The sequence below is a fragment of the Vanessa tameamea genome, chromosome 24 (genome assembly GCF_037043105.1).
Source record: "Vanessa tameamea isolate UH-Manoa-2023 chromosome 24, ilVanTame1 primary haplotype, whole genome shotgun sequence".
In the NCBI taxonomy this organism is placed as follows: domain Eukaryota; kingdom Metazoa; phylum Arthropoda; class Insecta; order Lepidoptera; family Nymphalidae; genus Vanessa; species Vanessa tameamea.
The window spans coordinates 4,349,834-4,364,930 of record NC_087332.1 but is presented as its reverse complement, the minus strand read 5'-3'; the positions used below and the strand labels follow the sequence as shown (position 1 = coordinate 4,364,930).

At 35.4% G+C, this 15,097-nt stretch overlaps 1 protein-coding gene across 2 annotated transcripts in view; it reads left to right on the top strand.

The window, feature by feature from the left end:
• LOC113402704 (lateral signaling target protein 2 homolog) overlaps nt 1-15,097 on the top strand; it is a 56,200-nt gene that overhangs the window by 38,723 nt on the left and 2,380 nt on the right. Inside the window, exons 3-13 of one of the 2 annotated variants that reach the window (XM_064218841.1) lie at nt 4,394-4,531; nt 5,001-5,191; nt 6,988-7,135; nt 8,469-8,574; nt 9,065-9,217; nt 9,405-9,507; nt 10,003-11,553; nt 12,062-12,154; nt 12,610-12,806; nt 13,860-14,082; nt 14,893-15,005. In XM_064218841.1, the coding sequence (XP_064074911.1) occupies nt 4,394-4,531; nt 5,001-5,191; nt 6,988-7,135; nt 8,469-8,574; nt 9,065-9,217; nt 9,405-9,507; nt 10,003-11,553; nt 12,062-12,154; nt 12,610-12,806; nt 13,860-14,082; nt 14,893-15,005 (3,016 nt within the window). Of the gene's footprint in view, nt 1-4,393; nt 4,532-5,000; nt 5,192-6,987; nt 7,136-8,468; nt 8,575-9,061; nt 9,218-9,404; nt 9,508-10,002; nt 11,554-12,061; nt 12,155-12,609; nt 12,807-13,859; nt 14,083-14,892; nt 15,006-15,097 lie in introns of both variants that reach the window. The other variant, XM_026643012.2, reaches the window with a different exon arrangement.

Sequence of the window (15,097 nt, the reverse complement as noted above, 5' to 3'; positions counted from 1 at the left end):
ACTGTTGTGTTGCGGTTTGAAGGGTTAGTAACCCAGTGTAACTACAGGCACAAGGGACATAACATCTTAGTTAACAAGGTTGGTGGCGCATTGGCGATGTAAGGAATGGTTAATATTTTTTGCAGCGCCATTGTCTTTGGGCGATGGTGACCACTTAACTTCAAGAGACCCATTTGCTCGTCCTCCAAACGATATTTAAAAAATATTAATTGATTTGTGACCACTTAATTTGTTTGGGTTATATACTTATTTTGTCCTATAATACTTGAATTTTAAGATACTGTTTTGTTTCTAAAGGCAAATAAATGACCTAGGTTCGTTTATTGGTAAGGTTTTTATATAATGAGATTATATGGATTTAGATTGGTTCTGTACTAATCCGTGCTCAAATTACGTGCATATACGCATCTTTTACTCGGGCTTCAATACACAAGATTATATATATTAGCTGCACCTGCGGCTTTACCCGTGACAAATTTATAAAACACAAATTTTCAACCCCCGTTTTACTCCCTTAGGGGTGGAGTTTTGTAAAATCCGTTGTTAGTGGATATTCCCTATAAGGAACCTACCTGCCAAATTTCAAGTTTATAGGTGTTATAGTTTCTGAGATTTCGTGATTAATCAGTGAGTGGTTAGACTTGCCCGTATCTTTAAGAATGTCAAGTATGGATGTTGAGAAGATAATGAGACCGAAAAAATATATGTCGAGGGAAAGAGACAACATACTTTGTCGACCTTAAAGAAATGGGACGAGGGTAAGCGAATTGTGACGATAATAAAATACTTTATTGTAGGTAAACCAAAAAAAAAAACGATGTAACAAAGTATGGCATCTTTAAAGAGCTGTACAAATAGGCAGTCTTACTGCTAAAAAGTAATCTACCAATATATAATAATAAAAACCCTGTATATATTATCATACGTACTCTTAGGCTAAAACGTTTGGAGGTGAAGTTTTGGAGCCTATATCTCCAAGTTGCTCCAATAGAGGTTGGCGAACACATGCGGTAGATTTTCTACCGACACTTACAGATTTCACGAGGTGAATTATAAACACGTATTAAACACATGCACACAGGTTTAGTGGTGTTGCCTGGGTTTGAATCCGCAGTCATCGTTAGGGAGTCCCGTGTTTCAATCACTAGGTACGTTGGCGTGTTGTAAAGTGCTAACACAAGTGCTTTAGCTACTTACATTGGGGTCAGAGTAATGTATGTGATGTTGTCCAATATTTTTTTATTTATTTATTATTATTAAAGTAAGTAGGACTTTAACCTATACATTCATATCGTGTTCGAGGTTCCTTGTCAATTACGAGTATATTGTAGTAGAAAATTCTTGTACATATTCTTGATATAATACTGTCTGTAATTGAAGCGAAGTGACCTTACTGTCAGAATAATTTAATACCTTTGTTCTGTCTTTAACCAAAAATTATTTTCTTGGTACACTTGAATATGGTAATGTTAATGTGCCGTATATTACTATTTTTTATCTATACTAATATTATCATTTAGTTCTAAATATTTTTAAATACTAGAGAGCTACAACATTCCTGAACGACGATTATTAATTACAAGCGTTATTATTAAAATTGGATCAAGTGAGTCTAACTTTTATCACAAAAACAACTTGGTGCAGACTATATACGTCAAAATAAAATCTCATTAATTTTTTTTAAATAAAGATCATACACACTCGGCGATTATTTTCATATGTAACCTACTTCATAAGATTTACGTATTCCGTGCGGATCGATGGCCCCGCTTTAATTACCTGAAATAACTTTACTGCTCCATTTTTCAAGTGAAACTTTATGCGTGAATAGAATAAAACTTCAAGGTTGACTTTGAGTAAAACGTTATATGATAACGTTTGTATCGTTTCTGATGCAGGTTTCGCTTCTGTCACCGTTCCGTTCCGTGTGCTGAGCTGAATGCTTGAATTTTTTAACTTCCATTACCAGTACCTGAACCTCTTTTAATTTAAGTAATTTATTCGATTGCGAATTAAGCATAGAATGTCGATTTTGAAAAAAGAATTAATCCTTTAAAGAAATATTTTCGTTTTAATAATGGACACTGCTGGGTAAAAGGTTTTCTCTTTTAAGGAGAAAGTTTATAGCTTATGCCACCTCCTTGTTTGAAAACAATTTCCCGCTACATGTTTATCCTTGGATACAGCCAAAATGCTGGTTTTATTGACGAATATTTCCTACAACGACGAGGTCGAGATAGAATATAAATCTGACTTGACCTGACTGACTTTTATGTTATTTATAATATTTACAAAATTTTGAAATTAGAATGTATAGAATTGCAAATAGGCAACCGATATTGTTCAGACATGCATGACGTTACGTAAGTTTTATCGCACTAAGTGAGCTAATGACATACAATATGCGGTTGTTAAATAAGGTTTATCTCGGAGAGTGTATTGTCCACACGTGTGGTGTGGGTATTAATATTTCATTACAATGTCGCTATCTTAAAGTGTAATTGTATTTGAATATATTATTTTGTAACATAAGATAACCTTTTATTACACTTTCAACTAGGTATTATAATAGCGTACTAGTGGTTTCCTGTTGGGCGCAATTCGACCTTAATTCATGGCCGACAAAATTCAGAATTGACATAATAAAAATTTTGATACATTCTTTCCAATATCAATTAATTTTGGTAAGGTACAAAATTCGATAACAGTTTCGATATTTGAAAAATATTAAACTTGTATGACTGTAAGGAATGTTTAAAACTTGTTGCGTTGAGTGTCAACACTCATTCTCATAATCATATTTATATCTAGGAATTGATCCGCGCGATAGACTAAGCTATGGCCTAATCCAATGGAAGTAGGAAAAGAGAAACAAACCATAGATTTACGTATTTCATGCGATTTTCTAATAACTTATATATTGTGCACTACTAGGATTTTATGATTAATATTATATATTTATTAATAATACAACACTATTGCACTTAACCACTTATTTCCACGTTAATTTTACTTCCAAAATTCCGATAACAGTTTCGTCGACGTTCAAAACGTAATTTTTTTTGTAAATCCATAGTGAATATCACAGATTAATCAATCTCTCGACTAATGATATCGTGTTAATTTGCTGTCAAATGTTTTTTATTTCCTGTTATGGTTGGAATAGAGTATACAAACTTCATCGTCATGTCAAAATATAAACTCTCCCTACTGATTTTTTTCTTCTATATAATATATGTTTTAATAGTATAAATAAATTATTGTATAAAAAGAAATTGTAGTTTGAATTTGTAATGCATCACAAAACGTACTTTTCTTATTGTCGTAGTAACGAATTTACGATTTATTTTACGATGCGGTATTATGTAACATTGTGTTGGTTTAAAATTTGTTTTATAATTTTTTTTTAATTTTAAACCGAAAAATTTTGAAATGTTATATATTTTGCCGAAAACCTTTTTTTTTGTTGTATATAGTAACAATCTTCGAAGTGTTTTAGTTTTACGATCGATTTAATGATACATGTTTGTATGTAACCTAGTACCTCCCATAGAACCATAGGTATAATAAATACACACATGAGATATATGTTTATAATTAAGCATGTAATCAGGAATTAATTGATGAAGAAAAAATTCTACACTGCTTGTAGAATTTTTTATTCGAAGGCTAAGTAAAACTTAATTGAATACATACTTACTTAAAAAATATATTAGTCTTTATAAGCCTTGATGTTAGATTATGCTATGTTGTCGCTGACAAATGATTACGTCATCAGAATAGTTCGCTTGAGCAATTTTGAACTGTCCTGCATCACTGACTAACTATAGCGCAGCTGAGTAACATTTTCCATGTCCATTGTGAAATATAACCCCGTCTCGTATAGCACAACAAGTAATTATCATCACTTGCATAGATGGACGGATATGAACTTTGAATAATTAGTCAAGGTTTATTACTATTTGATGTTATTTTTATACGCTCGTGTGTTATACCATCATAATTTCAACAAATTTTATGGTATCTGAACGAGTTTTACGAGTGGGTTCTTCAAGAAGCGTAATTACAAATAATCGCCTCAATATAACAACCCTCTCAGTCATTAAAAATCTCCTAAATAGATATAAAGCAACTTCAATTTTTTTTATCTTTATTTATAATTTAATAATGAACTGGATTTGAAAAAAAAATACCTCACTCATGAACTATATTTTTGTATTAAAATTAGAAATATATTTAATATTTTACAACGAAAACTGTACAAATAAATATGACCTTTGAAAAACTGTGATGTAATCATCTACGTTCAGGAAGTTTTGTTTACTACCCACGGAAAATAGCTCTTAAATTTAATGCCTTCATAGTTCTTACTGATTTATCTATTTGTCCCCAGGATAGAGTGCTCAACATCACAAGTCAGATCATGGATCAAGTGCTGGGCGACGAGAGGGTCGCGAGAGGTTTCCGGGTCAAGTTCCCGGAAGACGTGCTTCAAGATAATTTGGCTGGACAATTGTGGTTTGGTGCAGAGGTTTGTTGTAGCTATTTGTACCAATAATTTATTCTATATTCAAGTTCAAAGGCCATTAAGAGCCAGATGATCCTGTAGTTAGTATAGTGTAACATGTGAATTTTAACCCAGGATCAGGGAAATCCGAGTTAGCACTCCTGTTTTTTATACTGTAATTCAAATGCCTGGCGATGAAGAAAAACGGTAGGAAACACAAGTTTCCTTTGACAGAAATTAACAGAGATGTCTTAGATAAATGTGGCAGACTCTTATTAACTAATATTATTAAATACATCATTTAAAACGTCTTAAAAGCATCAAATTCTTTTGTACGATGACATATCCATTTGAAGAAAAAAAAAATTGTTACAATGTACAGTATCTAATAATAGGCTTAATGATGTTTAATGGCAGAATAGGTAATAGATAAACAAAAGAGGTTTAATATACATATATGAACTAAAATAAATATTATGGCAAAATTTTCCAGTGCCTAGCAGCCGGTTCTTCAATAATGAGCCGCGAGGAAGAATCAGCGGCGATGAGACCTCTAGCCAAAGCGTTGACACGCAGCCTGGAAACGGTCAGATCTCTGCTACGTGAACAGTGCCTGCGACCACGGGGCCTTGCTCTGCAAGACCACGATGATATGCTGCACGAGAGCCTGAGGATATTTGACAGGTTAACTATTTTTATGGGATGTATTTATTCAGCACGGATTCTCAATTTTATAAACGTCATTCTATAAACCATTTGAATCCATGTCACGATTGGTTGTAGCGAAATAGTTATCGTAATTATATTCAACCAACATAGCAAACCGAATATAGAAACAGTAATACGTTCAAGTGAAGTCATAGTCAAATCATAGTTCTTACAAACAAGCGTTCGGGCAATTGGGACGCCTCACCGATGGTGCAAGACGATTATCACCGATGAGACGTCTCTAATGTGCGGCTCCCGTTTTTTTTTGCCACCCATGCACCCTGGATTAATATTATATCGGTAGGGTTGAGTACATTTTTACTTTGACAAAATATGTTAGATTTCGGGGTTTAATAAAAGAATTGATTTCAAGTAAGCTCTTCCAGCGTTCCTTTTGTTTTATAAATCTATGATGTTACCTAAATATTTTTAAAGATAGCATGGGTGTTGAACTTAGATTCTATCCGTAAAAAAAAAAAATCTAATCAGTCAGTTACTAGACTCATTAAAACTCGTTACACTGTTAATATTAATGGACATATTTTATCGCAAATAGTTTCTTTGTAAACGGATGGATATTAACTCAACATTATTGTGTTTTTTTCTTTTTTATGAGTAATTAAAGTGCATATAGGTATTAATTATTTTTTTTATCATTACTTTATTCATATGTTATCATAAAACCTAAATAATGTTCAATATTTTCCAAGTAATAAGGGTGTTGCATATGGAACGGAATATTGATCTAACTAAATTTACATAATTATTTTAGTATGTATTATTATCATCTCATTGTATGTGGATGGATGTTTGCTATCAAATCGCATCGGATCTGAATGAAATTTGGTACAGAGATAGATTTTAGTGTGGAATAGCACATACGTTACTTTTTATACCGGAAAAAGTATCTGACCATTGCAACCTCCTTCGTAGGTGAACCCGAGGGCAGTATTTAGTATAATGTAAATCTCAATCGTAGTGTATGGAACGTAAATAAATTTGAAAAAAAAAGGTGTGGTTATAACTGTACTTTATTTATAAAACAAGAGTTTTTTTACCATACTATAACCTATTTCTGTGTATATAATTCATCTCGTACTCGGCGATAGAAAAAAACGTTGCGAGGGAACCTGTAAGTGTCTAATTTCAAAGTAAATCTGCCACATGTGTATCCACCAACCCCCAACAGAGTGGTTAATTATGGTCAAACAAACCTTCTCCTCAAAAGGGAGAAGGGGGTCCCAGATCCAGGCCCAACAGTGGGACATTTACATATATATACGCCTGACCGTATTACACGCTGCCTCCCGCCAAAATAGAATGAATTTAAAAAACGTCTGACAGCTTGACGTATGCCGTTCGGAAAGTCACACTAATTCTCGTTTTAGTATATACATAAACTACGCTACGAGCCACAGCGGCCAAGTAGTAACATTTAACGCAGATGAAACCGCGCAAAGCAGATAGCAAATCAATAATGAATATACTATTTCAGTTTTAGACTTAATATTATATTAGTAAGGTTTCAGCCTATTACCATGTTGCATAATAAGTTCGATAATATAATCTTGTTTGACGTAAAATACCTCATTGGTCTAGTGGTTAGCTCGTGTAGGAATCCCACCTAGTTCGGGTTCCCAAGACAATATTACATAGCAACAAAACAAGTCCAAGATTCGGACCAATAAAAATATTTTGAAAGATAAATTCAACAATATTGGAAATACCTGGTGTGATAGTTTTGACTAATGGCATGCTTTTCGTATTTTCAGACTGTTCGCCGAGTTCGAACTGTGCTACGTCAGTGCCATGGTGAACGTGAAGACGCCACACGAGTTCGAAGCTCAGCAGTTGATATGCGTTCTGTTTTCTGAAAGTCTTCGTCGAGCGTTGAAACTCAATCTTCTCATACAAGAACAGGTGTGTTAATGAATATCATATAACTATTAACTAATTATAAGTTTAGTTTTAATAAATGATCGTGTTACTTTCAATATGTGATATGCAATATATATTTTTTAATTTATATATATCCTTGCCTGTATAGAAAATGTATGAGATATATGTTCTAAATCATGTCTATAAAAAACTACATTTCATGCAAATAAACGATTATTATTATTGGTAGTTGAGGAAATACCTTTTTTATGATATAGGTAGGCGTACGGGCAAATGGGCCACCCGATAGCAAGTGGGCACCACCGCCCATAGACAATGATGTTGTAAGAAACATTAACCGGTCCTTACATCTTAGTTATGTCCCTTGTGCCTGTAGTTACACTGGCTCACTCATCCTTCAAACCGGAACACAGCTATACTGAGGACTGCTGTTTCTCGGTAGAAATGCTGTTCTCGGCTGATAAGTGAGTGTAACCTACCTAGACGTGCTTGCACAAAGCCCTATCACCAAGTAAATCCAAACTGACCTTATTGTAAATGGTCAAATTTCCTTAAAGACGGTGATACTATAAGAAATATAAACTTCGTCTTATACAATGCATCTCCATCTTCAGAATTTAAGATGTTATAGACCTTGTACCTGTAATCATACTATACATATTGTATACATATACACTATACACATATACATACTCGTCTCAAGCCTAAAGGTATCTGACATAGTACTCTCAGGAAGCACATAAACCCGTTAATGTATAATAATTAATAATGTATATGTCATGTTTGGTCTTTTTCATATTTCATGTAAAATTATATAATAAATAGTCGACATCCTAGAGGGGGAGACCCTTAGTACAGGGCAGCCTAGTTTGGGCTCCTGTCTCCCACACACAATTGTACTTATTATTAAGATGCATTTATATTTGACGACCTCCGTGGTCGAGTAGTGTCTACACCGGTTTTCATGGGTACGCCACTCTGAGGTCCCGGGTTCGATTCCCGGCCGAGTCGATGTAGAAAAAACTTCATTAGTTTTCTATGTTGTCTTGGGTCTGGGTGTTTGTGGTACCGTCGTTACTTCTGATTTTCCATAACACAAGTGCTTGAGCTACTTACATTGGGATCAGAGTAATGTATTTGATGTTGTTCAATATTTATTATTATTATTATTATACTGTAATGTCTGTAATGTGGGAGAGAATAAATTATTATTATTATAATTGCGCCTGGTACTTACTTCGGTAGTATTGGATTTGCTGTCCCTCTCGTGTACATATCGCCCTGCTCAGCTGAATCGATCAGGCAAACATCGTCAATGTTATATCGTGTGTAATGTTTATTATGTATGTTCCAGGTGGATTCGTACGACCCAGCCCTTATGTTCGCTGTGCCTCGACTCGCGATTGTTAGCGGCCTACTTATCTACTCTACCGGTCCTTTGAGTATAGACAAACAGCCAGGTGATTGTCATTGCTATATATTACTATTAATGGGAAACTTTCCGTGCTGAAATATTTAATAGTAAATCAGATATGGTTCTCACGGCATTACTTATAACCGTTGATAAACGTAACCGTGTTCAGTTAAACTCTGATTTATCTCTTTTTATCATAATTGATTTGACACATGGAAGAAGAAGATGCAGCATAATACAACACTATAGTCCACCTTATAAACATATATTGGTAAATACTTTGTATTATAAACAAAATGCAGATGGAGTCCTCTGAACATTATAGTACAGCAAGTATCGGTGTTGTGGTAATTAACACTTCGTTATTACGCCATTAATAATAAATAGTTAAAATGATATCACTATTGATGAATTAATAAAAAAAGTGCGTCTTTTCGTATTTTGTATTCGCTTTTTTTTCTTTACAATGTTGTTTCGTACACTCCATCTGCCTTATTCGTTATAATCTAAGGCTTAACTTATTTAATTTTCAGAAGAAATGTCAGATATGTTTCGACCGTTCCGTCACCTCTTGCACAAGATCAAATCTTTGCTCTGGACGTTGGATAGGAGAGAATTAATGGCATTGGAGAAATTACTCTGTTCCAACGAGGATATATCGAATTTGGCGAATTTGGAATTTTCATCTGGTAAGTTATATGGAAACATTTAACTGATAGAACAACTTAATTAACTTTCTGTACCTTATACAGCGTTTAAAGTTACTAAACTAAATGTAATTTCTTAGTATTTATTTTATATATTAGAGATTTAGATACATGCGTTTAAACTTTAAATATCGTTTTGTGATTTAAGAGTGTATTTTTTTTTAAATAGCACAAGCGTCACCTGATGATTCCTGTTACCCGGACATAGGCGAGTTCGTTTCAAAGTTTTACGAGGACCACGAGTCGTGTAGAGATTTATACTCACGACAAAGGTAAAGTAGTTATATTATATTTATAAATATGAAGTAATCTGTCTCATAATCAAAATTTACCATTGACTTAACGACAATTCGTACCCCGAGGCGTAAAGTGAGATACTAAAATTATTGACTTGTCAATTTTTTTTCATTCAGAAATTAGTTTTGTTAAGTTTCATTTTGTGAACAAAATCATTATTAAATATTCTGTGGAATAACGTGATTGTTATTAACGTATTGCTGTTGAACTGTTAAGAACATGCCGCTAATGTACCTGAGATGTCCAAGACGAGAGATGCCTAGCACTTAAATAATTTGTTAAGAAAAACTTGTTAATTTAAAAAAATCTGACTCGAAGTTACTACGAAATTATTTAAACTACCAATCTCTGACTATACGACATGAATGGCTTGGGTCATATTCAATTGTCTATTTCTTTTGCTATAATATATTTCTTATATAAAGTTAATTTTGGTAAATGTTATTTTTTCATAATACTTTCTGTTTCAGCTCAAGCGAACCTACGATAACGGAAGCCGATTATCTCCCAGGCAATATTGAAGTTATGACACCAATCATAGATGGTCTTAAGCGTCTAACGGGTGATGATGAATCTGAGAGAGAATCAGAGATTGATACCGACGGACAAATCGAAAGGCAATCCATAGACACCACTAGCACAGACACATTCCAAACAAACGAGAGCAGGGAGTTTGATAAAACAAGAAAGACTAGTAGAGCTGAAACAGATATGTCGTCACTGAGAAATCTATCGACGAACGGTCTCATGATGTTTGACCCACTTGTTATAAACGCGGTCTCCGCTTCGACGTCAGGTGAATCCTCGTCATCGAATCGACAAATACCAGATCAGGAACTGGTCACATCACTAAACGAGCAAGTTACAGAAATAGCGGATCGATTATCGTCCATAGTTAGCGATGTAGATATATTAGACCATCAAACACATTCGTTCTCGACCAATGATGTGCCTAAACTGATATCGACGGATAGTTCGGAAGACTTTAGTTTCTCAGGACCAAGAAATGACCAAATGAGCTGTTTGCCCTCTACTAGTCATGGTTACTTGATACCAAACGCGATCAGCCAGGAACCGGTCGTTCTAGCGTCACTATCGCATAATAATTCAGCAGTTTTCAATCAAGAGGAGGAGAATAATTTAAATCGTGTAATATTAAGCTCGGACGCTCCGTTGATAATGCCAAGTATGGACGCAGACCTTGTAAATATAGATATGGCCATCGCGAGCGTCAGTCTTAGCGTTATATTGCTAGACGAAGAATACAACCAGGAATATAAGCCTAACTATGAAAACGAAAATAATGAAACGGAAAATACGAGTTATCCTGAGAAAATATCCACCGATAAGGAGGAAAGAGTTAAGTTCATGCTCGGATACGAAAGCGATCACGAGTCGCCTGTCGATTCCGGCGTCAGTACAGAGAACACTAGCCTAGACAGATCTCCAGATACAGACCAGAATAAGGACATCAAAGAGAACCACTTCATGCAACAGAACAGGGTACTAAAGAGTCCAGTTGAAGAGAGTATAGAAGAGAAAGAGAACAACACTCTAGAAAGTTCCTTTTCAGATGTAAGAGAAGACGTTGTAAATATTAATTACGTAGAAGATGATACTCAGAAGAACGAAGCCGGTTCGTCTCGTATAGAAAGTGTAAATATTGATAGGTTAAGCGACGAAGGGTTGAATGAAGCGACCAATGTAAATAGTAGCTTACAAAACTGGGGCGCGAATGATCCCCAGGAGGAGTTCAGGACGATAGAGGATGTTATCACAGAGTTAAGGAGACATAGAGAGTCAGATAAGAAAATTAGTTCGCTAGTTGAAGACAATAAAACTACTGACGTTCCAAATTGTAGTCAGAGTGCTCCGTCACGGAGGAAAAGTAGGAAATCTGACGTAAAGAGTAAAAAGAAGAAAAAAATGTGGTCGCCACGGAATGTGATATTGAATAATCGCTCAGCACAAAGCCAGAATACACCGCTGAGATTAAATTTAGACCATTTTGTCGATGAAAGGTGAGTTTCATACATTTGAAATACTAAAATGACATTGTATAATGAATACGATCAAAATTCTATATATAATTAGAATATACGAAATAAAATAAGATTGTGTAATTCCTTTAAAAATATACAATAATGGGAAAGATTACCAGATGGTAAGTACACTCAGTCACTATATTTTGGAATTACAAACTTCAACATTTAACGTAATAAAGACGTCGCGATGCGAACCCAAATTTCTTGTACTTATAATCAGACTCGCTTATTCTTCCTTCGTATTGGACACAGGTCGATACGAAGTATCGTGTGTGTGTAAAACAGAATAGTCGCAGTTCCTCTTTAGGGAATTACTAATATATTTCTATTTAACCCCCCATTTAAGTTTAAAGCTTGTGACAATATCCCAAGGCTCAAGATAAAACCAGCGATTTTTTATATTGTTAAGCGGCCATAAACCATTGTGCTATGGACGCCTACACAGTCTCGCCCTATGACCAATGTTGTGTGTCGGTGGTTCCAGCGCCGCCACCGAGTGCGCGGACGACGAACAGATCGCGCTGGCGTTGCAGGCGCAGGAGCTCGCAGCGCGGCAACACGCGCGGCAGAAGTTCAAGTGGGTCCTATCTTACTTATCATTTTCTACCGTCATCTTTCATCATTCTTGGTGGTAGGATTTTACCATCCGCTCATCATATATTCTACTATTAAGTAGCAATACTTAGTATTGTTGTGTTTCCGTTTGAAGGGTGAGTGAGCCAGTGGAACTAAAGGCACTTGGGACATAACATCTTAGTTGTCATGATTTTTGATGATGTATGAAATGGTTTCTGGATGATGTATGAATGGAGTATTTTTTTTAGCGCTAATGTCAATGACCGCTGGTGACCACTAACCATACCGCCTACCTAAACCATATAAAAAAACATCATTATTTATCATCTTTAGCGTGCCTTAATGATTTGCAGTCATTGGGGATAACAGGGGAAGGTGAGATAGTCTGCCTAGGCGTTGCTAAGGCCTAATATAAGTTCTAGTGTATTAAATTGATAATAATACTATTTCCACTAGATCGAGCCAAGATCTCATCCACCGCCTGTTCGTCTGCATCGCGGGAGTCGCCGACCAGCTTCAGACGAACTTCGCGGCTGATCTCCGCAACATACTGAAGGCCGTGTTCCTATTGAACCAGACCATTGAAATGCCGGAGACCAAGACGGAGGACACGATAGAGTATCAGCCCACCGAGGACCAAATCATACAGAACGGTGAGATCTTACAAATAAGTCCTTTTTTTCTATATTTTTTAAATAATAGGTAGGTGGCCTGACAAATCTCAAGTGGTCACCACTCCGTACGTTAACATTAGCGCTATAATAAATATTAGTCATTCCTTACATTTCCAATGCGTCACCAATCTTGGGAACTAAGCATTAAGATGTTATTTGCCTCCTATCTGTATTTACACTGTCTCTTTAAAGCGGAACATGACAATTGTAAGTATTGCTTTTTATTGGTAGGATATCGATAGTGCGTGTTAACTACCCAGACGAGAGACGCACAAAGCTCTCTACGTTAAATACCAAAAAGTAATTATACTAAAATCGCTAAAACTTTCACTGAGGTCCAGTCTTCGCTTAATTCGTAGGCATCTTCCTTGTTCTGCGTATCACACAGATTCAATGTCAATTATGAAGGGAAACTGACAACTTCCGTGACGGGAAACTCCGTCAAGGAACTGAAGCAATATAAGAAACATAAAATGAAATAAATTACCTACCGTGATTTTGAAGTGTATAACGCAGTTTCATAAAAAACGGAATAGAGCAAACAATACACGACTGTACCTAGTACGAAATAGGGCTTATTTTAGTTTGCATGTATCTGTCGTGTCTATCGTGTCGTACATTTGAGCTACATTCAAGATCCTTCTTGATCGATTGATATTTAGGCAATTTTATGAAATACCTATTATTTATATTTAGAAATGCGATCTTAATTTTTTTTTTTTGCCCTTTTTCCCTTCTGACTAATGAAATTTTATTTTAATCGCGTTTGGGCATCTAACACAAATTAAGAACTACATTTTTAAATGCTTTATTGTGTTTAAAATTCATGTCGTGTTGGGCAGTGAACAATGGCATCGTAAGGAAATCTGCATATTCAAAAAAAAAATTGCGACAAAGCTTCATGAAAGAGGCTGTTAATTTATGACATTATTATTATTTATGTCATAAGTTTGTCATACATTTCTTTTTAAGAATATTAGTTAAAGACAGGTATAATTGTATGTATAATAATCGTTTATATGTTTATTACAGGTAGTTCCTTTGATAGTGTATATTCAGCTGAGGAAGTATACGCCGATAGTAATTCCGATTCGACTGCATCCGAATCGAATTCACGGCTCGCTCGAAGGAACACGATGAACGCGACAACAATCAATGAACAACAGCAGACAACAACGACGGAGGCGAGAAGGAAGTCAGTTGATAATAGCAGCAACTTACAGGCGTCCGTTTCCACGGGAGATCTCACTTACACGTAAGTGAAATAAAAAAATTGATAAAATATAATCAAACCAATTAATCTTAACTTAGTTATAACAAGCGAATACTTCAAGCTTTGCCGATTAAAAAATATGTGGAATTAGCATTCTTATTTCAGATATTGAATCTGTTTTTATTTTAAAAAAGAGTTCAGTCTGGTCTGTTCTTTCACAATATATTTACAACAATATTATGTTTATTCATAGTAATATCGATCACTGATAGAATCAGTGATAAACAATGTATGTACACGAGACGTAAGAATAAGCTTACACCGCCAAGTTTCCGATTCAGCAAAGTTAATAAATCCTTCTTGGGGCAAAGTATCCGTTTTTACAATAAAACTCCGCAGATATTTTTAAACTTTGCCGATTCATAAATTCACATCATTGGTAAAAATATATTAATAAATGAAGCGTATTATTCAAGATTATATGGATGATAAGAAGTGTGAAGTTAATACTTTTTGACTTTCAGGCAGGATATATATTATAATTGTATTTGACTATGTTTGTATTTAATGAGTAAACTACCGAGTTTCTTGGCGGTTCCCCTTGGTAGAATCTTCATTCCGAACCGATGGTAGCTTCACTTAATATATTTTTGTAAAATGACAATTCTAAATTGCTCGTACAAGCCTACCTTAATAAAGAATATCTTCATTTTGATTGTGATTTTTGGATAAGTATTATAAAAAAATTGTAAATATGAAAGTTTAAAGAAATGATGCTCTCTGGAGGTTGGTCAGTTGTTACCCTTTTTTTGATATAATTCGTCGAGTCCCGTAACGTTGTGGCGGCCGCAGGAGCCGCGTGGAGCGCGCGCCCGAGTGGGTGCCCGACATCGCGGCGCCGGCCTGCATGCGCTGCCTCGCGCACTTCACCGCCTTCCGCCGCCGCCACCACTGCCGGAACTGCGGTGAGACGCTTGCCATGCTATCTCGGATAGCTCTCTCGCCGTATTACGACTGGACACTATGTATCCTGTGCCGTTAGTCGGTCACCGTTGAA